Source organism: Neolamprologus brichardi, chromosome 6 (assembly GCF_056152115.1).
Source record: "Neolamprologus brichardi isolate AB-2024 chromosome 6, ASM5615211v1, whole genome shotgun sequence".
Classification (NCBI taxonomy): Eukaryota; Metazoa; Chordata; class Actinopteri; order Cichliformes; family Cichlidae; genus Neolamprologus; species Neolamprologus brichardi.
This window is the reverse complement of record NC_142109.1, coordinates 12,937,951-12,964,389: the sequence shown is the minus strand read 5'-3', so window position 1 is coordinate 12,964,389 and position 26,439 is coordinate 12,937,951. Positions and strand designations below refer to the sequence as shown.

Here is a 26,439-nt window from a genome sequence, read left to right as displayed (position 1 = left end):
AACTAACGAAAACCTAAACTGGGTATGACACAGAACAGGGAGATGCCAAGGTGGGCATCAGGGGACATGAACTAAACAGATAATGCACAATGGGAACATAACAGATGCTCTGACAGGGGACAGACGGAGACTCAGACAAATATACACAGGCAGGTGTTTAAAGTGGAGACACATGGGAACACAGCTGAACCGGATATGCTTAATGGAATAAGGGGAAGCAAAAAAGAACATGATGCACACAGGACAAGTGACTATCACAATACAACATGAAAAATGCAAAAAATGCAGACAGAGCCTGAGACACACAAACTTCACAAGAACCAAAACCTAGAACAGAATGTTAAACTCATATTATTGACTCATAAACGCTGGGTCACAGACCCAGGACCATGACATCTGGGGCCTTGCACGTAGTGTTTCTACTTCACTCATTATGTCTCTATACACCTCTCTGCATTTAACCATTAGTTATCATTCATCTCTGGCTCTCTTCCACAGCTTGTCTTTGTCCTGTCTTCCTCCCCTCACCCCCAACTGGTCGATGACCGCCCTTACCTGAGCCCTGTTCTGCTGGCAGGTTTAAAAGGGAGTTTCTCGATGCTGCAGCAAGAGTACTGACAGGGACTAGAAAGAGAGAATACATTTCTCCTATATTGGCTTCATTGGCTCCCTGTTGAATCCATAATCGAATTTAAAATCCTGCTCCGCACATACAAGGTTGAATAATCAGGCCCCATCTTATCTTAATGACCTTATAGTACCATATCACCCCATTAGAGCACTTCGCTCTCGGACTGCAGGCTTAGAATAGGAGGGAGAGCCTTCAGTTTTCAGGCCCCTCATCTGTGGAACCAGCTTCCAGTTTGGATTAAGGAGACAGACACTATCTCTACTTTTAAGATCAGGCTTAAAACTTTCCTTTTTGCTAAAGCATATAGTTAATGCTGGACCAGGTGACCTTGAATCCTTCCTTAGTTACGGTGCAATCGGTAGAGGCTGCTGGGGGATTCCCATGATGCATTTAGTGTTTCTTCTTCAGTGTTTCTCACTCACTATGTGTTTATACACCTTGTAATTTGGTATTATTAACCTCTGCCTCTCTTCCACAGCATGTCTTTGTCCTGTCTATTATCTATATCTATTAACTGCCAACTGGTCTTGGCAGATGGGTGCCCCTCCCTGAGCCTGGTTCGGCTGGCGGTTTCTTCCTGTTAAATGGAGTTTTTCCTTCCCACTGTCGCCAAAATGCTTGCTCACATGAGGTCATATGATTTTGGGGATTTTCTCTGTTTTCTTTGTATTATTGTAGGGTCTTTACCTTATAGTATAAAACGCTTTGAGTCATCTGTTGTTGAGATTTAGCGCTATAAATAAAATTGAATTGGACTGTATGTGAATCCATTTCAATCTCAAGCAGAATGCACACCGAGGCAATTTAGCATCTCAAACTTACCTCGACTTTCACGTCGTTCCAAATAGAAAGAAAACACAACATTTTTCCATAAAACATACATGATTAGTGCATAAAGGACCAAACTTCTGAGCACATCAAAGTGCCCAGCCCCAGATAAATTTGTGTCAGCAGCTGGGTGAAGTTCAGCATGTCACCACCCAGCACAATGTGCTGCATCTGACAACTGTGCTATCAAGGGTTAACTGTCCCAGCTAACAAGTGACCGTGACAGCTGCTGTCAGACTCTGACACTTCGACTCAATAAACCAGGGCAGACCACCCTCCACACTGAGCCCAGGGAATCTCTTTGTCGTGGGTGAACAAAATTGGATGTGTGTGTGTGTATGTAAGTGTGAATGGTGAGGGTTGGGGGTTGCAGGAACAGTGTCATTTTACACGGTGGGTTTAGATTAGAATTACAGCATTGTCTGATGAAAGGACCAAAGATCAAACCTCTAAAAGACCTCTGAGTGTCAGATGAGGTACGTATCTGCTGAGCATGCTCATCGAAAAACCTCAGGGCATGTTAGAGGACATCTTGACCTTAAAATGAAAAGCTAGTAGGGCTTCGGGGAGTGCCACCCTCTGATTGGTGCACCCTCTGTCTCTGTGCAGTGAAGGTAGGCGAGGTAAGCTAAGTGCCCCTGGAGACAGCATTCAAATATTACCACCCTGGACATTATTTCTAGAAGGACTTGCAAAAAAGCTGCACCAGATGAGCCACCCGTTTGAAATGTGAGCTGGCCCGATGCACTGCTGCCATGCCTTACGTTACTGCAAAAAATTTGATGGGGCCTGCCAAGAGCCCTCGGATGGCAAAATGAATTTCATGTGTGAAGGAGTGTCATCTACGCCTGTGTGTCAGTCATCGTTAAGCCTTTTGACCACACACTAATTCATGGAAGTCTATGGAGCTAATGTTGTAATCAATCCTAACCCATGAATCCACTCTTCCTCCGTCTGGTTAGAGACAGGCAGCTCTCCAAGATTTCTAAATGGCTCTGTGTGAACCCTGACCTAATACAGCCTACTACTAAGTGGTTTAAATGTTAATGTCCTGTCTACACATTTTAAAGGCAGCATGTTGGCCTTGTAGTTCTTGTCCTGTTTTGGCCTGAGGTAGCAGATGAGTATTTGACTATTTCGAGAGCAAGAGCTCTTCTTTTAGACCCTTGTGATTTCTGCACCGGACAATAAAACTGAGCTTCAAAAGTGACGGGTTGAGAAATTGTATTTAAATAAATGCATGTAGGAAATGAGCCTACATGCAAGGGTAAGGAAGTTAAACCTTGCTATTGTTGCAGTTATGCGCCTAAAGAAATTATGTTTAATGATCACATCTGATATTTGTCTTTTGTTTGTCTTTGTCAACATGTGGTTTTGCCATTGTATGCGCCCTCTGTTTCTTTATTTTTCCTTTAGTTTATCCCCTTTTTTCTTTTAGGCTTACGTTCACACTGCAGGCGAAAGCGCATCAAATCCGACTTTGTTGACCCTATGCGAGCCATATCCGATCATGGGATGACAGTTTGAACAGCACAAATCAGATTTTTTCAAATCCGACCCAGGTCACTTTGGCTACATTCACACTGCAGGTCTGTCTATGCTGCTTGTGTACAGTTTTGTGAAAAAATTCTTGAGCCACCGTTCATGTCTTTACGTTTTGCTTCCAATAAGCAAAATTTTAAGAATTTTTTCAGTTGATGCAAGGGTGGCTGTCAAGAAGCCATTCTTATGCAAGGGAAACAAGAAGAAAAGGCTGAGGTATGCCAAGTTACACAAGAATGTGACTGAAAATCAGTGGCAACAGGTCTCATGGAGTGATGAATCCAAATTTGAAAGTTTGCATGCATGTACAGAGGAGGTCAGGAGAGAGTACAACCATGAGTTTCTAAAGCAGGGGTCAGCAACCTTAGGCAGGCGTGCCATAGTTGGCACGCGAAGGGTTAACTGATGGCACGACCATAGCTGGACTAGCCATCGGGCATACCAGGCATTTGCTCGGTGGCCCGATGATTTCCCTTTTTTTTTTTTGTAACGGTATAAACAATGATCTGTTTCTAAGTAGCTGACAGCTGGTAACTGTGCAGGGGTGGATCTAGCAAAGTTTTGCCAGGGGGGCCAGGAGGTTCATTAACAGCGAAAGGGGGGCACAATGAAATACTTTCTTATTCTCATTTAAAATGTCTGACTGTTATTAAATAATTATCTGAAGCTCACAAGTAAAGTTTTTATCTGATGTAAAATGTATAGAAATCATACATATACCAACAAGACTGTACATCACTGTCACAACAGCGTTTGTTTTCATTCAAAGGCTTTATGGCTTTTCCTATACCTGGTGGGCCGGTCTCTTGTCAAAATGCCCGGGCTGATTTTTTGTCCCAGTCCAGCCCTGGGCATGACACGCAGTGAATTAATCTGAGAAGGTGCATCAAAAAATAAATGGCCGCGCCAGCGGTGCACATCACAAATTGGGACTTTCAGGCGTATGGACCAATGTTTTATTTCCTGATCAAACCAGAAATCTTTAATGAGCAGCTCGATTTGTCTCGCACTAACTGGCTGAGTTAATGCCAGTTAATGCAACATCGAAGCAGCTGGAATCCACAGCTGTGTGTGTTCATGGAGCTTGCATTTTCACCTGCTGGACATCACTACCTGACAAGTTTAACTGACTTTAGAACATTGCAGAGGCCTTACTGACAGTATTTAGCTCTACATATATGTGTGAGCAGATTTTGTTGTCTATAAACCATAATGGAGGCTATGTTGTGGTTTGGGTCTGCATGTCAGCCAGTGGTGTTAGGGATCTTATCAACATTATGCAAATATGAACATATAAAAGTACTGTTAGATATTAACCCAACATTCAGCGCCGTCTTAAAACCACCTGGCTGACAATAGTGTCACTTTTCAGCATGAAAGTGATTCCAACCCCACTGTCAGTTAAGCAAAAGCATATCGCGATAGAAAAACCTGAACATTATTGAAACATTGTGGGATCATCTTGACAGCAAACAGAACAAAAGGCAGCCAACATCCAAAGAAGAGTTTTGAATGTCCTTTAAGCAGCCTGAAGAACTATTCCTGAAGAAAGCTTGTCTAAAAGAGTTCAGGGTACATTGAAAAATAAAGCTGGCCTAACCAAATATTGACATTTTTAAGACGGTTAAAGGTTTTTTCCCCCTTATATACATTGTTATACTGTATTTTCATGTATGTTTGCCATTTTCACAGTAAAATATAAAGAAATAAGCGGTTGCTCAACATTTTTGCACAGTACTGTAGATTTTAACAAGCTAAATCTCCTTATCTAAACAATCACATGCAGCACAGTCATTTCACTAGGCGGCAGACCCTTTCTCATAATGCCAACAAGTTTATTTAGGTTAATAAGTAAACCATATGCTATATCAGCATAACAGACTTGGAGATAAATGACAAAGAAGTACTTCAATGAAAGTTGCTCTTTGCATTTATCTGCCAGCATCCTATTCTTATTCATCCATATTTATATTCTCCATCTAAGGTGTCTGACCTCAAAGGAGCTCACAGTAGGTAAAATTCTCCTTCTCAGAGTCAGTTAGAACAAAAGAAAACCTGACCACGACAATGCAGCAAACATTTACAAACTCTTATCACCTTTGCGCCTCTTGAACACTACCAGTGGAGACTGGCAGGTCCATTATACCACAACAAAAGGTTGGTTTGTTATCCGTGAAGTGGCCACTTCATGTCTCCAAGCTGCTGTGAACAGAGATCAAAGTCTGTTTGATGTTTTCAGATGCATTTTAAACACAGCTAAACTGAAGCAAGACCATTCACGTGGTTTTCATGAACATATATGTCTCATCCATGTCTGGTGGATTTAGATTCATGGCGTGTTTAGTCGTGCAAATACAGCAGACCTAAGGCTGAATTCACATGCATGACAATCAAGAGAACTGGGAAAGAGCTAACCCCTCTGTTGCTCTTTCCTCGTCTCCATCTGCGGTTGGTGTCCTGCTGTGTGATGGCTCCACAATAGATATAGTCTAATTTAATCCACGCTGAGTCCTTGCCACTACAGAGCCAGTGTAAGGACAGGAAACCGCTCTGTTCAGAATATGCATGAGCACTGTACGTCTCACATAAAAGGAAAAAGCAAAGTGAGTTGCAGCCATTACAGTATCTACTGTCATCATTACAATGATGAGGAACCCTCTGTATAAACATTTGGGTAGTTTCCTTGCCACTGATACAATAATAAGCACATAAGCACAGTAAATAAGCAACTGTAATTGATTTGTATTTTTATTGCTCACATAATCTCATTTCCAGCGACTGCATGACTGAATTTGTATGACCTGAAATGTAATTTGCTTCATGTTAGCCACCGCTCCAGAAATGCAAGCATTTGCATTTTTGCTGTATAAAAAAGAAGATGGCCGATAGTCGTCTGTCAAATAATTAAATTTGCCAGCAAATCTTTTGAGGATCTGTAACATCTTTTTTTTTTCCTTACCGTTGCATCCAGTGGTTCCCAAATATGATTCAGGGGCATGGGGGCTGGAAAGCATGGGCGGGGGGGGGGGGGGCATGTGGGTGTTTTTAGATTGCAGTGACAAAGAAGATTATACTCCTATCAGTGTTGAAAAGGCTTTAAAATATTCTAACTTCTGGAATCTATACATTTATTTCAATTTCAATTTCCAATTTCAGTGTTATTTATATAGCACCAAATCACAACAAAAGTCGCCTCAAGGCGCTTCATATTCATTTATAGACAATATCATTGCAATGGTAAAAAATATAAAGCAAAATATAGGCAGATATTTCTTAACCCTGTCCTAGCTGGCAGTTTGGTAGCTCTGGAGTACTGGAGTTGTCTATAATAGAGCATAAAACCCGTAAACTTAGAAATGTGTTCTTTACATTGTTCATTTGTTTCTTTTTGTTAAGGTCGCTTGTCGAGGTGGAGATCCATTTGACCACATTAAGCTGTCTGGGAAGCTTGTAACAATGACTAATGTTTTATGAGCTGAGCTGTCATGTGTAACAAAGTGGAATTGTTTCCACTTTTTGTTTCCACTCTCAAAAATATTATGTAGCAAGGTACTTTGGTTCAGGGCCCGCTTCTCACCAGAGAGCAGAGCACTAGGAAGCAGCAGTGTAAAAATCTGAACACGTGATATGCGAATATAAAAGTTAAATTACCTTAATTGGAATATTAGAGGTTAAATTTTGCTCTTCTAATGAGATGAAGCCCCATAGAGTCTGTAAAAACTCAGTAGGCTTTTCTCCCTAATAGGACTATAAATGTATGAGGTCTAATGAATGTGCTGCTGCCCTGTGTGCGTGTGTGAGGGGAATCCTCTAGCAAAAAAAACAAATTTTGGGGATCCTTCCTCCTATCCCTTCTCATTATCATCATCACGATCATCATCGCCGTCCCTTCCTCCCTCCCTTACACCCCCCACCTCCACCCACTCTCCCCGCTCGCACTGTTTTCCCAGATTTATTCACGTGCGGCTCGCTCCCGCCTCGCTCAGACATTCTGTCGCCAGCGCCGTGACGTCACCTGCGCCAGAAGCCTCCTCCGCTCTGAACGTTTCCCTCCGCCTGTCTTCAAGATAATCTAGTCCTCCTCCCTCCTCCTTACTACACTTTTTTAAATATAATGAAAAAAAAAACAATAAAAACCTAAGCCCGTTTTTTGCCAGTGTTAAGGTATATTTAAGTCGTCATTGTATGTTTGAGCAAATTATTACACTGATAAGCCTGTGGTCACCCTTTGGACACTTTGTGGCGTTTTTCAACTTATATTTCATCGTTTCGAGGATCTCTAATAACACCTACAAGCTCTGACTGTTTAAAGTTTACTTATTATTCAGATAAGATATCGCGCTTTTGTCGCTTTTGTGACTTATTCAGATCTGATCAGATAATAGGTTACTTCCCCTTGGCCCTCATGGTAAATTCAGAGTCTGCGGCACAAGTATGCACAGATTGGGCTCATTCGTGTGCAAGAAACCTTCATGTCCTCTGCAGCTGCTGTCCTGCAGGAAGGCTGTGTTTTCATGTGTCATCGTGCAGTACTCAGTGGGACCCAAAAAAGCGTGCATCAGTGTCTGAGGAGGTGGAGATGGTGGCGTGTATGAGCATGTTCCTGTGCTTACTATGCTCTTGGGACACGTTTGTTCTCCTGGCTGAACTGTGCTTATCATGTCACAGTCAAAGCGAGAGGGGAAACCGAGAGGTAGGCTTGAAGTTCAGGAGTTCACAGAGAAACCACAGAGATGTGTCACTTAAAAACAGCCTCTCGGAAATATTACTGCTTTAGATAAAAGCGAGCTTTTTCAAAATACTTCCCCATTTAGTCCCGATTGATGTCTGTTGTATTAGGGGAGTCAACAGAGTGGTAAAGATTAAAGACTTATTACTTAGACGTATTACTTAGAGCCTCTCTTCCCAAAAAACCCGACATTTCACCTTTCACCATCTTAACAGACACGTTTTGCACTAAAGAAACCTCACACCTTTGCACTAAAACCGCACCGTTTCGCTATTACATAATCCACTTCCACGCTCTCGATGAAGATGTTAGATGTGCAAAAAGTAGGTCTGCCTCTTGCCGGTGGGGCCGCATCTCGCGGCGGTGTGATACTGGCGCTTGGGAGAGTGTGAGACGGCTCCGCGACTCACTGACGCCAGGCCGAGCAGACCCACAGTCAGGCGGCGAGAGCACACAGGAGGAGCCAGCGACACAGAGAAACAGAAAGCTACAGAGGAAGAAAAGGTGCGGTAAAGTTTTTCTTTCTTCACAGATTTGTAAATGAAAGCTGCCTTTAACTGTTTTATTTCGGTAACCAGAGTGTGCTCGACTCTTTTTTTTTTTAAAGGAAGTAGATCCCAGCGGTTATCCGCTCATCACTGTCAGTTGGCAGCTTCAAACTTTTTTTCCCCTCTTTTTGCGCACACTTTATCAGACAGCAGTGGAAATTTAGCCTCAAAGTTGTAAATGTCTTGTACAAATTTTTTACAAAAAAAAAGGGGGGGGGAGTGGGTAATTTAAGGAATTTAGCAGCAAAGGTTTTCCAGAAATGTTGTAGAAGCGAAGCTTTTCGTCTAAAAGCTAAAGTCCCTTTAATTCCCCTTAAATCACCATAAAGGGTTCCCCGGGACGAGGTCTTCCGTATTTAACTATGTAATCCATTTGCAGCTGGGAATGATGATTATTGTGCTATTTTTAAACTACCGCTTTTTCTTCTTTTTCTTTTTTTCTTTGCTTTGCTTTGCTCTTTTTTGGGGGGGCATGCATTATGCGGATAAACGGGTGGTCTTTCTGTGTCATATGTTGTTATTTTTGCTTCATCAATTAGCTGTTTAGTCTGTAACATAAAAAAACAAATGGAAGAAATGGCCACCAGTCGCCCGAGGGCTTCATCTTGTTCTGTGTAGAAATTAGTTTACGGTGACATTGAACAGAAAAGGAGCCAAGCTTCTCCTCTTGAGAAGCAAGTGTTCTTTTCCCCGTGATAAACGACTGAAAATGCTTGATAAACTTATCAAGACTACTCTTTAAGTCTGCATACATTAATAAACACTACAACAATATACTTTTTTTAAAGCTTTAAATTGCAAGGTGTAATACGTGTTTACTGATTATAGAGTGATATATCGTTTAGTGGTATCCAAATATGATACATTTCGAAGTGTGTAACGCTTTAAATCAAGAGATTTAGCTAATTAATTAGGTGATCATCAGAAACTTAACGTGGCTGTTCAGCTGGTGCACTTCAGAGGACAGTGTCCCCACGTGTTTACAAATTTCTGCCTGTGTGAGAGTGCATGTGAGGGAAGATTGCAGAGGGAGGCAGAGACCTACAACAACTAGAGCTAGCTCTCTTGACATTATTGAAGATGACATATCAGATTACTCAAAGGACAGGAATTTGTCCTTGTCTGTGATCGCATTCTCAGTATGTTGTGCTTTAACTTGTATTTACGCCTTTTTTCCAGCTTAAAAATGAGCAGGAAGCCTCTTGAATGTGACTGTCATTATCAGAGGCTTTTATGAGCTTGATATCTGCATCAGTGAACGCAAAGCATGATATTTTCTATCATCCATCCACTATAACAGCTGCTGGTAACTAGTAAACTGCAAGGTCTCCATACGTTGCAGGTTTTCCTTTATGAGACACTTAAACCAATATAAACTCTTTAGTTGACAGTTTTAGACAAGCACTGTTCTTGTTGGATAAATAGAAGAAGAAACATGACAAATTTAAACCTTAAGTCTTGTGTCCCTGCGTCACTGTATGGTTGGGATAACATGTCTGCTTTGTGTTGGAGCGAAGTGTCCACCCTAACACAACACAAACCCAATGCTGAGTTCCGAGCATGTTTGAAATAGCACCATGAAAACCCATGTGTTTGATAGTTATGTCTGCTGTGGTAGACTGACATGTCTGGGATGCAAAGAATCTGATCCCGGTTCAGTCTCATCAGAGTCTGAACCATCCTGACATTTCTGGTGCAGGTTTCTAGAGTTTTCTGTATCAGCATTGGAAAGATGCTGAGCAGTGGATGTGTTGGTGACTTTTAGGAGCCCCTCAGGTCAATGCCATGACTGTGATTACTTCGGGGTTTGCTCTTAGACTATTGTGTTGATTGGTTCTAGGTCTAGCTGTTCGGCATTAATTCTAGGGCTGCTCATTTATGGCAAAAGTCATTTCTCACGATTGCCATAGTGGCTTCATTGAACTTAAAATTATTTTTCAGAGAATGACAAAAGTATTGTAAGTGGGACTGAAAGCCAAATTGTTAGTGCAGCACAATAACTGTCTTGTTTTAAATATAGTTTGAAGCCAAAATTGTAATTAAAATTTGATTAATTGTACATGTCCACCTAATGTTGTTTGCAACCAACTGAAGTAGTTATTAGGGAGCCTGGAAAAATGAACTCATCATATTTTACAGCAGATATGTTACTTTATGTTAGCCACAAGGTGCAGAATGCCTTATGCAAAGATATGCTGCTTTTGCAAGACTGTACAACAAGGAAAGCTTGACAGGTTAATTATATATATTCTTCATGTAAAATGTCCTGTTCTACATTTATTTATTTATTGCATAAAATTGCTAAACTTGGCAGCTTTTTTTGGTTGGCCCACAGTCCAAAGATATTTAGCTTGCAATAATATGAAACTGATAAATGTAGGACATCTGACTAAGAAACTGGAACCAGAGATCTTTTAGCTCTTTCTTTTCTTTTCTTTTTTAACGGCATGATTTAAATGACAAGTACTTTAAGTATTTTTCTTAGTACTAATGTTGATTTCTCAAAAGGATGTTAAAAATGACACCTGGTCTCCTGTTTTTAAAAGCGATTTGTTGGCTCATTAAAAAAAAAATATCCTAGCCTCGTTGTTAGAAATGGTATTCGCAAAGTAGCCTGTAGTGCATCCTTGTAGTGTCACGATTCACACAGTAATGCCCCTTGAAGGCTCTTGATGTTGAAGTACTAGCTGAAGAGACCAGATATGTGAGTGTTCTCCATATCTCTTCCTCCCAAACACTCAGCCTGTCTTAGATCTCAGGCTTCACCATCACTCTCACTTTTTTCCTTCTGTCTCTGCATCATTCCTCCTTTCTTCCTCTCACGTTATCTATCACTCTCTTCTTTCCTGCACTCCACGGTTTATAGCCAGTGACTCCATTGAGCGGGGGTTAATGGAGGCCCTATCCAGGACCCTGCTGATAAATAATGTAGCTTCTTTATAATGCTCCATCCCCAGGGAGGGTCCAGAGAGCATCATTACTGCCTGCTCATCCTACACAGCCCAGGCCTAAATTGATTAACAGACACTGGAGCAGTGCAAAATGATCCATGGGGCTAGTGTAGTGGCTAACAGCTCGCACTGGGTCAAAGCCTTCCCCTGTCAGTGTCGCATCATCCCACTCTGTGCTCCCATTAGCCTAAGTTTCTGTCCAGTGGGCTAACTGATTGCCATAACAAGCTACCGCTAACACAATAGTGAGAGAGCATTGCTCAGACTTGGCTATAGGTAATGTTTTTATGGAGCTGTTTAAATGATAGTGTCAGTTTCCATTTTCACAGAGGAGAGAGCAACGGCCAAGGCCACTGCAGGCATCTTTCTTTAATGCCTGTGTCACAGATTAGAGATGATGCTCAAAGTTTGATGGTTACATAGAAATTTGAAGTATGGATCCTGTGTGGATTGAGTTAATTTAATAATTTATTTGGTTAAAATGTGTTTGAAATATTAACCTGAATGTGAAATCCTATGACATTCTCCCCATCTGCTTGCTAAGTGATGATGTAACAATCCTATTTAATTTAATTTTTTTCCTGCATTGCATTAATTTGCGCTTAAAAACATTCCTGCAGCATGTTCCCAAATAAAGCCTGGTGGGTTCTCCATGTATGGCTTATTTACACAATAGTTGTAGTACAGATTATATGTTCTACTACTGTTTACACTCACCACTGCAATTTTGAATTGCAAAGTCAGGTTTGGTGTGACTTCTCCAACTGAAGTCAAACTTCAGGAGGCACTTCAGCTAAAAATTCGTTTAATAATAATAATAATAATAATAATAATATGAAGAAGAATCTGGAGATGTTCATTCTATCTGCAAAATGCCAGAGAGTTTTTGGATGAGGTCTTTATTATAATATCAGTGACATACCTGTAAAGTTTTATTTGGACGTAGATGGGCACATGTATACTCACCAAATTACTCAACATCACCTATGTTATAGTTCCTGGTACAGTAGAGTTTTCCAGGACCACATAAAACCACACATACATGACAAAAACAATACCAGATATGCTGTTGCTGCAGGACATAAATATTTTTCAGACACTTATTTGGAAAGTTGGTTCACAGAAAGGCCGTTATGTCATACAGGCATCTTAGTCTATACATAGATATAGGAAGAGGGGCGCATTGGCGCCTTTTTGTTTTGACTGCCTCACAGAAAACTCCAAACTAGCATTGTCCAAAGAAGAAACACAGTGCCATATCAGGGCCTTTAAATAAGCATGTGGTCAGGCTAGCAGTCAGATGTTATTGACTGCCAGGGCTGGAAATATCTCAGAGACATGGCCTCCATCTGTAGCTGAATGACAGTACAGGATTGTTAGGTTTGCTCCAGATGTTACTGTAGAAAGCTTTGTGGAATCCTCCATCTGAAATGCATTAAAGTTAGTCTTTGTGCAGTTAGTCCTGAGCTTGTACTGATAGCACTGGTTGTTACTGAGAGACCATCAAAGACGCTCTGTGGCTGGAATCCGAATAACTTCTTATATGTCTGGATGATGACCCTGACAGAAATATGATGATGCTGATGTTTACCTTCTGAACAGTGTGGGGTTTTGTTTTTTATTTTTTACACAGCACCCTCAGCTCTCGAGTAAATGTTTTGTTTCATTTTTTTTTTTTTGAAAATGTGCTCAGTCAGATTTGCTTTAGACAAGGCCAGCATAGAGATATAGTGTATGTCAGCTTTTAGAGATTTTTAATTTGTATTGATAGTTATGTGAACGGATGAGTTTATGCTACAACAGCAGCAGGCAGCCAGTAACAGCAAAGGTTGACTTGTATTTTTTTCCCCATTTTTTTTATTTTAGCTTTTTTAGACCAAGAGAAATGCGTCATACGTTTTAGGTTTAAAACAAGCAAGACAAGTGTCAGAAGTTTGGTCATACATATGTTCTTTTTACTTGGTGTTTGATTTACAAAACTGTGTGTGTGTGTGTGTGTGTGTGTGTGTGTGTGGGGGGGGGGGGTTAAATTAAGAGTTGGTTTTGATTATATTCAAATATAAATTATTTATAGAAACTTTTTTTTTCTTCCTTTTCCCTTTTCTCTGATTTATTTTATTTATTATATGATTTATTATATTTACCTTAATCAAGCCACTAGTTAATGTAGGGTGCAGTCGGTGTGGATTACTTAAAAGACCCCCAGGACAGTTGATGATGTCACCTTAATCTCATTTTGTAAGCAAAACAATTATTTGAATAAGTCAGTTTTTTTTTTAAAAAAAATCCTGTTATTAGTGTAAGTAAGAATTTTAGCTGAATTCCCAAGTTTTGGTAAGAATTGTACTCGTCATTGTATATATTTTTTTTATTGTCATTTTAATTTCGTTTTAAAATCTTTTAATTTTCATGCTTGCATGCAAGAAGGGAGGGCTACTGGGGCTTGTCCTGCTAATGTTAGCCACACAGAAAACTAGTCTGACATTGTGTGTGTTTAAAAATGCAGTGGTCCTCATTTCAGTGACATTTAACCTAATTTTAGTAGTATAATTTGTTTTAGGATTTTTTTTAAAGGTAGTAGTTTTATTCTGTGTGTAATTATTATCAAGGCCATTAGCAAAGGCACAAGACCCGCAGAAAAACTTTCGATAGATGAGTATATTCAATATATTGCCCACCCCTAGCTACCAGTGTACATTAAATTATAGTCAGTTATTTGTTTGTTTTTCCTTGTTTAAGAAAAACAAGTAAAATAGTAACTAGGATTATTACTAGTTATAATTTGGTGGTATTTTTCAGGGGCAGAAGTTCAGAATAGTTATGACAATACAGGTATCCATAGAATTTACTAAAACCTTAAATGCCAAAGCCTCCTGATGCTTGTTGTGTTAATAAAGTTGACCACCTTGACAAAACTAAGATATTGTGAGTACACAATGCCATCCACTTTACTCAAATGTTAATTTTAATTACCTAAAAAAATTTCACACCTAGTTTTTGCTTTTATGTAACTGTAACAGTCTTGGTAATAATACGTGTTCCTCATAAATAGAAGAGTTAGTTTGCAAATGAAATTAGGGGTAACATGACAGAAATCTAATTTGACTTCAGTGAGAAGAGAGGCCACACCCAAGGATTTTTTTACCCCTCCTTAACTGTTGCACTAAAATGAAAAGATGTTCATTGTGAAAGAGCCTGAGGGGAAAAAAGAGTCAGGGATGGTCAATTCAGGAAACATTTTTTGTTTTCCATCCTGCACCTGTGGAAAAGCCTGCAAGTCTCAGCAGGAGGAAGTGATGTCACTGTTGTTCAGGCGATGACACATAAGAAGATAAAACTCCACAGCTTGTTTCCTGTTTCTGTTAAGGTGGCGAGTCTTTTGTCAATATAAAGGTGTAGTTTTCCCACCATATGTGCCGTCCTTTCAATGATTGTAGCTTTGTATTACTTTTTAGATGAGCCAATTATATTCAAGCTAATTTTAGTTGTAACTTGCAGCTTTCCAGTCAGTGTGGTTGGCAGTAGTAAGTGTCCATGGCCTCCACAACACATGCACACAAACACACACACACTTTGTAAATAGCACCTGTTCGTATCAAACTTCCCAGCCCAGATGCCAGTATGAGGTAGCTTACATAGGCAGTAGTTGTCAAAGATAGAAATCACTATTCATCCCATAATCTGAAGGGCCAGGAATAACTACAGAGCAGTCTTAATGATGTATTTGTTCCTGCTCTTAGGAAATCCAATATACTGCAGGCTTTACTGTCAGAGAGTGATGCACACTCGCCCACGATCGGTTACAGATAAACGCTGGTGGATTCCTGACACGCTGTTTATTTGATTCAAGGATCACATTTGAACATTCATCCTCAGCCAAACCTCAACCATAACTCTGTTTTATCTGCCTAATTGCATTCAGGCATAACTTGAAAAGAAGGTGGAACGAGGAGTGCTGAATGTGCTCTTGTTTTCCCTTTCAAAAGCCAAAATGTGTGTACCTTCTGACTACTGAATTGCTCCCGTGGGACCCCAGTGAATAGGCACATTTATACTGGGGTTCACATGCACTTCCTTTTTATTGTCCTACACATTGCCAGATTCCTGCCCAGAACCGGTGTGCAGTGTTGAAGCTTTTTTGATTGCTCGCCTCAGCAGGTTACTCATTAGAGGTTTCCTTCCTCTGAAATCTGAAAGACAGCCTTTTAAAACTCATATTGGATTTTATCAAGCGCACTATTTTACCTAGCAAGTTGTCTTTGCACTGTTGAATCATAACATCTCATAGTATGTACACAATATGTTTAATCTTCTCAGAATATTAAGCTGAGAAACAAGATGAGAATAAGAGATAAGAAAGAAAATAATTCTAAAAGCCTTGATCATATCGGTGTGAATCAATATGCTGTCATATTGCACTTCCACAGACACACAAACATTTATTTGTTTGGTTATCTAACAAGCACAGTGTCGATGGTCTCTGGGTAGGTCAGAGTAAAATATACACATGGCCTTCAGAAAAGAACCTGAACAAGAACAAGAACAAACCTGGAATTAAATAGTTTTTAATGTTTGATTTGCCAACCCATGACTGCATTACATGATGCAGCTGTTTCTGTTCAAGTCGCACACTTTAAATAAAGTTCTTGACTAAATATGACCTTCATGTTTGTTTGGGAAAAAGTGTATTTAGTAGTCGATGAGTCTAATCAGGAAAGTAATTGACATTGATTTCAAAATCTGATTTTGTTTGAAAATATTTAATATAATTATAATATAATTTTAATATTGACAGAACTTGCTGGCTTTTACCTCTCTGATATATGGATATTCTTTAATTTCTGCTATTATTGACTGAATATAATCATTTGTTCCACAAAGATTTAGGCAGCACTGTAATGTAATAAAATACCTTCTCCAGGTGTTTTGCCATATTGCACGCCTGCTTCTTTCTGTGGGATGCGCTAACTTTACACATATAAGAAGTGTTCTCCTGTAAATGACATCAGTAATTGGTGGTAATGTGACAAGACAGAACAGGAAGCTATTGGGAGAATGTCTGGTTAGGGCTGATGATCAGAGGAGGGTGTCCTCTGTGACTCTCCAGCCCTTTTCCCAGAACCCATGACTGATATGACCAGACCAGCTGTATGGGTGAAATCATTGCTTGCTTCATTGCTTACACGAGCAGGTCTGTTAGTGCCGTTAAAGAGGAGGTGATTTATGTTCATGTTTTGTAGTTGCAGCAGCTTTGTGAAACGGGCAGGCAGTGACGTGTACATCTTTTTGTGAAGGACTTTAACTTACACTTATGTAAGTTATGCTTATACTTCTTACACTTCTTTTTCTTTTTTTCTAGTGACTCTGAAAAGGACCTTGTCTTGCATCTTGGAAGCCACGGATTCTAACATAAGAAAACAAACAAGTAATATTTAAACCTTTGTGTTCAGAGACTGGACAGTGTCCAACGACTGGTTGCGCTTCCTTTAGGAGTGGGGAGGAGGGCGGCTTGGCCAACATGAATGTCACTTCGCTCTTCTCCTTCACCAGCCCAGCAGTGAAACGGCTGCTGGGTTGGAAGCAGGGAGATGAGGAAGAGAAATGGGCGGAAAAGGCAGTGGATGCTCTGGTTAAGAAACTGAAAAAGAAAAAGGGAGCCATGGAGGAGCTGGAGCGGGCTCTCAGCTGCCCGGGTCAGCCCAGTAACTGTGTGACAATCCCCCGCTCACTGGATGGACGGCTGCAGGTGTCTCACAGGAAAGGCCTGCCCCACGTCATCTATTGTCGGGTGTGGCGCTGGCCTGACTTGCAGTCCCACCATGAGCTGAAAGCGCTGGAATGCTGCGAGTACCCCTTTGGCTCCAAACAGAAGGATGTGTGCATCAATCCCTACCACTACAAACGAGTGGACAGTCCAGGTGAGTGAAATCCCGAGGTAACTTGAACAGCATGCCTCTACACTGACCTTAATACCTGTTTAAGATGTGTCTTTGACAGTGTTGTAATAAATTTTACATTTCACTCTTAAGGGTACTCAAAACTCAGATACTTTGCAATTTAAGTATAGATGACGCCATGAGTCAAGGTAGAGGAATTGCTTTCATGAGAGAAAAGATGAAAGTATAATACAAGTATTCTAACTGTAAAATGAACAAAAAATCTACACATTTTTAAATTCAAGGACACTTGGGCCTAGTGGTTTGGACTAATGGTGATTTCCTGGATTGGTTTTCCTGGCCATCTCATATTTATCATGACAAAATAACTATTTAAAACTTTTAGGATCCTCAAGTTTCTATATTTTCCTTTCATCAGTTCCTTTAATCAGTTCTGTATATTTTTTTTTGTATGTTGTTTTAGTTACCTTCCTGTTTTCTGACAGATTTTGTCCCTAACCAGAATGTCCACACAACTTTTTATTTACATGGATGATCATAGAGAGATGACTTTTTTTTAATATTATTATTATTATTATTATTATTATTAAGGAGAAGTTCAGGAGGCTGGCCACATGGAAAGCGGCAGGGCACACACAATTAGATTTAACATATATATATAGTAAAAAAAAAAACCAATAAAAATGACTTTACAAAGAATAAAAATAAAGATCTCAGGTAAAAAAATAAACTCAGGATAATGTCTTTTTGTACTACCCGAGTTTGAGTTATTTCCTTGCCTAGGTTTGTCCACTGCTTTGGGGTTCTACCTGCAAAAATAAGACAAATCAAACACAAGCTGGCCTTTTACTAAACACAAAATGAAAGTCAGCTGACAAGATAAAAACAGCTGTCTGCAGGGTGCTGTGTGTGTGGGTGTGTGTGTGTGTGTGGGTGTGGGTGTATGTAGCAGAAAATTCCATCTGGGGAGAATGAGGGCTTTGTTTTGGGCATGCTCAGTACTGCAGGGTCTACTTTTTTTTTTTTTCCTTTTTCTTGAACACATGTAGACATACAGGCAGACACACTCTCAAACTTGGACGCATGTCACAAAAATTAGAACACACACGCACACACACGTATAACTGCAGGCAGTTTCTCCGACGATGGCTGGAACAGGAAGATACTTAGTCTCTCACAATAGGAGGAAAGAGTTATTGGCTGCCATACAGACACTTTGTTTTCACAGGGTGGAAGATAGGGCTAAGGTGATTTAACCCCACAGCACCTGTCTGGCCACACGACTCCCCACAACCAACACCACAACACACCCTATTTTTCCTCTATTAACCCAGCCCACCTACTCAAACACATCCTGCCAATTTCCCTTCAACCTTCTACATAAAAGCACAGCTGTCTGACTGCTCCACAAATAGCCTGTAAAATAAACATTTATTTATATATTGATCCATTGGCCTATTGCAGCACATTCAGGCTACCTGCAGGAATATAGACAGCAACCCGAGTCTCATCTAAAGTTTCACCACTAGCTTTATTTATCTGCAGAGGTATTTATAGACACAAGTGGAGTGTATGTCTGTGGTTTCTACTGCACCTGAACAGCCTTCAGCCAGGATATTTACCCCAAGTGATGAATTCCACAAGAACAGCTTGCTTCAAAATGTCTTTTTTAGTGCAGAAACCTGAGAGTCTGGGCCAATACTGCTGGCTAAGACCTACTGCCTGGAAGCTGACATTTGAAAAACGTAGCGACATCTGTGCGCAGAATGTTGAGTCATGGAAAGTGCCAGAAACAGATTTCCTTTGTTGTGCTGGAATCAAATAACTTATTGAGTTCAGATGTATCTTTTTCTACGTGGGTAGAGCTTGATATGATGAGTGCTTAAAGTAATTATCTTTGTTTGTTTTTGTTTGTTTTTTGTTTTTTTAAGATTGGGATTAATGAAGAATTTACCTCAGTGGGTAATTGTGGTGTTAGATAAATCAGAGATCACTCAATGTAAGAGAAAGAAATGAAACAAGTAAAGAATTTAATGTCCAGTTTCCTTTTCTGATAAAGGGCTGTCAAAATGAACTAAAAACTGAAGACAAAAGACTATTTTGAAACAGTGGATATCTGATCTTGTACATCACATCGCCAAGAGACCGGATTAGCAAAAAAAAAGACAAAGCATACGTGCATTTCAACATAAATATGTTTTGGAACATCAGAAAATAAACAACTAAAATAATTTGCCACATGCTTGTTTAATTGTCCCAGACCTCCTTTGGGCCCTACACATTGAGGAATTTTGTAGTGGGTTTGATTCTTGTAAAGGAGTCTCTCTCGGGGCTCATCCCATGACTTTACCCTAGCCAATCATTGGCAAGCAGCCTGACGCCACATTTTCTGCTCAACTCGGCTCTCTTGGAACCTTGGCCTAGTAGATATTGAAAAAGCAGTCAAAGGCACTTCTAAATTTGTTTGTACGAGTAAATTGATTTGTGCATGAAAGGTTTGTAAGTACGATTTATGTACTCATTTGTGTTTACATACTGTTAGTAAATGAGGCTGAATGACTGCTGTCGCTGCTGTTTTGGCTGGCAGATTTTACATCTCCCAGTTTATATCAATATATCATTTTCACCCACCTCTGATCTGAAGCATGAAAAAAAAAAAAACGACCTTCTTTATAGATGATTAGCTATGGGGGGGGGGGATTGTAATTTGCAAGCTTTAGTGTCACATAATAGGACTTTCTGACTAACAGGTGGAGTCCAATTTAACTCGACTCGGTATATTCTCTCTGAACACAATTTGTTTGTTTCTTCCTCTACAGTGTTGCCACCTGTCTTGGTACCAAGGAACAGCGAGTTTAATGCCAAGCATACGATGTTGCCTCGCTTTCGCAACCCCTTACAACAGAACGAGCCACACATGCCCCAAAATGCCACCTTCCCAGAATCCTTTGGTCAGGCAAACACCTTGCCTTTCCCACATTCACCTGGGAACAGTTACCCAAACTCACCTGGAAGTGGCAGCAGCGTCACCTTTCCTCATTCACCATCTAGCTCTGACCCCGGCAGTCCATTCCAGATGCCAGGTAGTAATTATTCTTCTGTTTTCTTTCTTCTCCTACACTTTTCCTCCACTTTAAAGCTCACTTTACTTTGCTCTGTCTCCTTCCTCATGCAGAGACTCCCCCTCCTGCCTACATGCCCCCAGAGGAGCAGATGAGCCAGGATTGCCCACAGCCAATGGACACCAACCTCATGGCTCCACCATTGCCCCTGGAGAGTAACAACCGGGCAGGTAACCATGGTAGTTACTGTCTTGCTCACACACACACACACACACACACACACACACACACACACACACACACACACACACACACACACACACACGTTTTGTGTGATATCTGCAAAAAGCTGTCTGTACCTGCTCAACTTTTTTCTTTATACCTCTTTTTTTGGGGTGGGTCACATGGAAATGCACAAAGTGAGAGGAAAACTTCAGTGAGGCCACTGTTCTTTATCCTGTCAGATAAAACGGTGTGTGGGCAGGGCATGCTAGTTTACAGTAGGCTTTGTCTGTGGGTGCAAGCTCAAGGGAAGCTCAAAGCCTCAGCAAATTAAGACAGGCCTCAGAGCTGTTTTATGGGGACTATAAAAGCTTAGGCTTATGTCATCTTTGCGGCTGGTAATGACTTAAAACTTGTTAACGATAAGGTTCACTAATTGCCTCCTACTTTTAAATCTAAAATGCGGTGCAGTAATTGCTGCTATCTTGACTTTGTGTTGTATACTTTATTGTGCTAGACAGACAGCAACTGAGCACTGCATTCATAAATGCGTAACAGACTAAGCAGTGGACATGTATTGGACTCCAAAGCCCTTTGATTCAGATTTTATATCTTATAGCAGTAATCATTTCAATCAGTAATACAAAGAGCTGGATTACAGCTCTAAAGAAGTTTGATGGTAGATGATGAGAGGTTTTAAATTAACCTTCAGACTACCGAAATATAGAGGGAACAAAGGTAAATTGTAGGGATTATGCGCGACTAGTCAACTAATTGTTGCTATTGTCACTAGTCTGTACCAAATCTACTAGTTTAATCTGTTTTACATTTTAATTGATACCCAATCCTGGCCCTTATGACTCGACTCAAGATAAATGGAAGAAAATGGATAATTTAGTGTTTTCTTATTTTAAATTTTAACTTTTAATGATGTGGTTGTCATGACTTTTCGAATAGTGTGCATCATTCATAATGCACGGCACAATGCAACACACTGGTCTAGACCACTGGTCTAAGGTATCAGCTGATGTGATCAGGTGATACTCTGGGACTGAACTTGATTTTGACCCTTTTTTAAAAAAATATTTACTGTTTAAAGTTAAACTCGTAAATGGCTGCACTCTGCAGTTATCTGCTGGTGCAAACGCTGATAAAGCTGTGACTGCTGCCTGAACTTTTGTGTCATTAAAGCTTAGAGATTCTGCCCATGCATGCTGACAGCAGAGCTGTTAAAAGTATTCCTGGCAGTTGGAGTTTGGGGATTTTTTTCCAGTTCTCTTCCACAAGCTGCATCCTGTACAGGGGAGCAGGTTTCTATTGTAGGCCAGTTCTGGGAAAAGGACAGACAAAACACACCTGCTAGCCAGTGCCACGCTACAGAGGAAGTTTGGGAGAAGTATGCGCTTAAATAAACATGATTTATTCTCCTTACAGAGAGAGGGTGAGGCCAGCTGGCACCAGCTTACCCTGAGATACCAGGCTCAGCGAGCATGCTCGCGTCCCGTCTTTTGACTGTTTGCCTGCTCAATAAACCCTGGCATGCAGACCACAGTTGGCCTTGACACTTTAGAATACACTGATTTGGGTCAGAATAAATGTATGGAAATGTGCTTGTTTATTTATGGTTATAGGCAACATGGAATCATTTGAATGAAAGAAGAGTGTGAAAGAATTTGATTAAATATTTGGTTTCCTGTCATCAGCTTCTCTGCACACGACTCTTAAATGCGCCTCACAATTGTGCCTGGTGTGAGGCATGTAGCGTGTACTCTACTCACTCTAGTGACTTGTTAATGTGTTTCCTGTGCAGATGTGCAGCCTGTGGCCTATGAAGAACCCAAGCACTGGTGCTCTATTGTTTACTACGAGCTCAATAATCGTGTTGGAGAGGCCTTCCAGGCTTCCTCCACCAGTGTGCTCGTCGATGGCTTCACAGATCCCTCCAACAACCGCAACCGATTCTGCCTCGGCCTGCTCTCAAACGTCAACCGCAACTCTACTATTGAGAATACCAGGAGGCACATTGGCAAAGGTACAACATGGAAAACCTGTCAGTGACCAAAATGAAGCACTTGCCGCCAGATTAATCTAAATCAATTCATGTTGTCAGCAGGGACTGAGATGTGGCGTAAAACGGAACGACAAATTGACTAAACGTTCCAGTCTGTTGATTTCAGGTTGACCACACGGATGTTTGTCTTCTTTTGATAAAAGGGACTCATCCACACTGTTAATACTGTACTACTCTCTATTAGGCGTCCATCTGTATTACGTTGGAGGGGAGGTGTATGCAGAATGTCTGAGTGACAGCAGTATCTTCGTCCAGAGTCGTAACTGCAATTATCATCACGGCTTCCATCCCACGACTGTATGCAAGATTCCCAGTGGCTGCAGCCTAAAGATTTTCAACAACCAGGAGTTCGCTGAGCTGCTGGCTCAGTCCGTCAACCACGGCTTTGAGGCCGTTTATGAGCTCACCAAGATGTGCACTATCCGCATGAGCTTTGTTAAGGTAGTCTGGTTTGAATTTTCCTTCTAAAAAATTAACGTTTTTGGACAATAGATGTTTAGCCGCTTTTAATCCATTTTTACCTTTTAAAAAAGGTTTATATGGTCTATGGCAGCATTTGTACAAACAGCTGAGCAGCCACACACACAGTATTTGTTTGATGCTGTGTAACATCATTCCAGTTAAGCATGTAACCATTTGCCTGTCTCTATTTTGTGGTTACGCTGTATAATTTTACATTGTTATAAATTAAATTCTCATAAAACTACAATAAATGCACATTAATGTTTACAGATAATCTGTAATTTTAATGTCAGCTGATGGTCTTTCACAGCTGACAGGAGATTTATTATACCATGAAATTTCAGTCAAGCCACACTTAAACTGTGCCCTGTTTTTAAAACTCTGCATTGGAGTTGTTTTTTTTTTTTTTAAAAAGGCACTTTTTTAAGCTGAAAATTAATTTAAAGTAATAAAATATCTAGAATGAGACAGTCCAAAAATAATTAGCATTTTCCATTTTCTTTTAAATCACCACCAAATTGTAAGACAATAAAACCTGTGTTTTTGTGCTTTTCAGGGCTGGGGTGCAGAGTACCACCGCCAAGATGTGACCAGCACACCCTGCTGGATTGAGATTCACCTGCACGGCCCCCTGCAGTGGTTGGATAAGGTGCTGACTCAGATGGGCTCCCCTCACAACCCCATATCCTCCGTCTCCTAGGCTTCACTGTGCTCAGCACTGTGGATGTCCATACCCCAGCATTTTGATTTAAGTAGCAGGAACAGGGGTTAGCTGGTGCCAGACTGGTTTGTGTTTGAGTCAGACTGAAGTTTTGACTGAAACACAAAGTGATCCGGGACTTTAAGGTTGGGCGGGTTGTTAAATGGGTTTGTTCTCTACTTGAAGGATGTCTGAATTGGGCACATTTACAGACTGGGAGAGGAGTTAGCAAGGTGAGCGTGATGCAACTGGAAGATACTTGATCTCTGTGACCAACTGTAATAATTAGACCATCATACTCATATTGATGCAAGTATCCTCTTTGATCTTGCTCCCGCAACATTTTTTTTTCCATCTTTCTACTATTCTGACTCATAACTAGTTTGCATCTAATTCTTCCCTCGGAAATCCTGATATACACATGTAGTCACAATAATTATGGGACATTCCAGGTCGCCGAAATGCAGTTGGTTTCTGTTTTCTGTCCAACTGCAGTCAGGTTGCCATGAAATGTGCTTCTGAAATGTAAACTGTTAGCAGGAAAATTTTCATCTCCAGATATGTAAAGAAGTGTGCTGGGTTGTCAAAAATGTTTCTTAGATTATAATAAGTGAGAGCAGTTAAAGTTATCTGTATAACAGCAACATAAAATCCACTATTACAAGTAGAAGAATAATATGAGGGCAAAATTTAGGGCCATTTGAGCATTTAGTGTAGGGTTTAGTGTGGTGCATGGCACTCAAAGGGCATTTCAGACATAAACAGTTTAAAGTGTTGCTCATCTTGTGTTTCAAATGAATTTTAAGAGGAAGAAACAGATAGTGTTTAGATATATTCACTATTAGATTATGTGCTGTGCAGTCTGGTTTTGCAAAGCCTAGTTTGGTTAGTGTAGTGTTACACATTTAAGACCGGTAGCTGAACATGAAATGAAGCGGAGGCAAACACAAGTACAGTGTAGTTTGTCCCCTGCTGTATTCTCTGCAGCTGAATCTGATGTGTCATGCAGAGTCGAGTCGCATTGAGGACATTAATATTTCAGTGACTGCGCCTCATCATCTTATTACATTGAGCAAAACGTGTTAAATGACTGTTATGGGAAAAAGTTGAGTATTCAGATTTTAATCATGACTGAGAAAAAGGGTGTCAGCTACTGACTTCCCCAAATCATTTTTTTTTTAAAATAAAATGCAGATTTTTGCCATTCAGTTATTTTTATGCTTTGAGCAATCCTGTTTGCTGTAAAACTATTATACTCTTTACATTCTTTTTGTATTTTTTGAACATTTTTAGTTTTGTTTGCACTTTCACATGTTGCCTCTTTGTTTTGGTTTTATTTTGTTTCCGCTTCCTCTGTCTGGTTTGCTCAGTAAAAACTCCCAGAAAAGCAGTTTTATTCCATGAATATCAAGTCTCTACTGGAAGAGTCAATAAATTTGTTTCATTACTTGCAATATTTCTGTGTCTTTCATGACCACTGTCTCTGCATGTTTGTCTTTGTGTGACTCTGTTTAATTACAGGCCACCCATGCTAAGAAAGTGTGTGTGTGTGCCTGTACTTGTGTAGGGACATAAATTGTTGCACCCAGTCAGATTTTGGGGACAAACGGCAATTCCCCTCATTAATTATGTTTTTAATGAGTAGACTTGGTTTAAGGTAAGAGTCAAGTGGGAAATGAATGCAAGTCACTGTAATGTCCTCTCAAGTGATGGAAGAGCTCCTCCTGTGTTTGTATGTATATTTGGAAGTAGACCTTCAATTAGAAACGCACAATTACAAGAGCATGTCAAAGCCAACTGCACCAGTGTTAAGCATAATTGCATTTTCAAGTAAATTGCATGGAAATGCATAAAATATCCCCCCACCACACACAAACACACTTTTTTTTTTTTTTTTTTTTTTTAAAGACACATGTTGTGATTGCACTGTAACAACCTTCCAGGAAGGTCTTGTGGAAGTTGGTGACTGGATGGTTTGAGTGTAGCAGTTTTATTTGACTTTGTGATGTGGGTGGCATGGTTGCAGTGTAGTTAGTGCTGCCGCCTCCCACAAAGGCTGCATGTTTCCCGTAGGCTGCTCAGACGAGCATGTCAGGTGGAATAATCCCAGTGTTTTTCTAGCCTGACTGTCTCAGGCCTGCAGTGTACTCAGAATAAAAGTGAGTCTCTTCCTTATGAGATTGACATACAGCATACGTACAACACTGTTTACAGAACTGAATTTAAAGCACCACAACATACAGGCCATAAAACAGGAAAACTTGTTTTACTGTAGACCTCAAAAAAACAGCAGGGATAAAATAATAGTTGTTTGTTTATTATAAGATATATTTTTATAGATTATTTTCTCTGTAATTCTTGTTTTGTTTCTCACTGGTATTGAGTCTCCAGCTCCTGTTACTGTGCTACATGTTTCCAAGTATTCAACACATCTTAGTTGTTTTAAGGCTTTTTGAACCAGCTTCTCCAATCCCCCTTTAATTGATTCTTTTTACCAGTAAAATGATAACAAATTGCTGTTTGTGATCAAATAAATTTAAAAAATGACTTTTTTTTTTAATGAGTTGTTATTACTTTCACGTATTGTCCACTATTCAAGCTCCAGCAGCACAGTGAAGCATTCTAATGAGGTTCTGAATTCAGCTATCTTTCTAAAACCCAGAGTTCTTTCCAGAGTACAATAAGTACAATATTTGCACAACTTTAATAATGGTGAAAGCCCCATATCCACCATCCTTTGTTAAGTGTTTCCACTATTTCTTCTCTGCACATGTCCAAAACATCTCAGCCTTGCTT

At 40.2% G+C, this 26,439-nt stretch overlaps 1 protein-coding gene across 1 annotated transcript; it reads left to right on the top strand.

The window, feature by feature from the left end:
- The first annotated feature begins 8,132 nt into the window (after nucleotides 1-8,132).
- Nucleotides 8,133-25,451, top strand: smad1 (SMAD family member 1). Its single transcript, XM_006796054.3, has 7 exons — nucleotides 8,133-8,234; nucleotides 16,589-17,147; nucleotides 19,946-20,209; nucleotides 20,302-20,418; nucleotides 22,221-22,442; nucleotides 22,666-22,922; nucleotides 23,500-25,451. Exons 2-7 carry the CDS (start codon nucleotides 16,748-16,750, stop codon nucleotides 23,641-23,643), a joined length of 1,404 nt encoding a protein of 467 aa, XP_006796117.1. The 5' UTR covers nucleotides 8,133-8,234; nucleotides 16,589-16,747; the 3' UTR covers nucleotides 23,644-25,451.
- The last annotated feature ends 988 nt before the right edge of the window (nucleotides 25,452-26,439 follow it).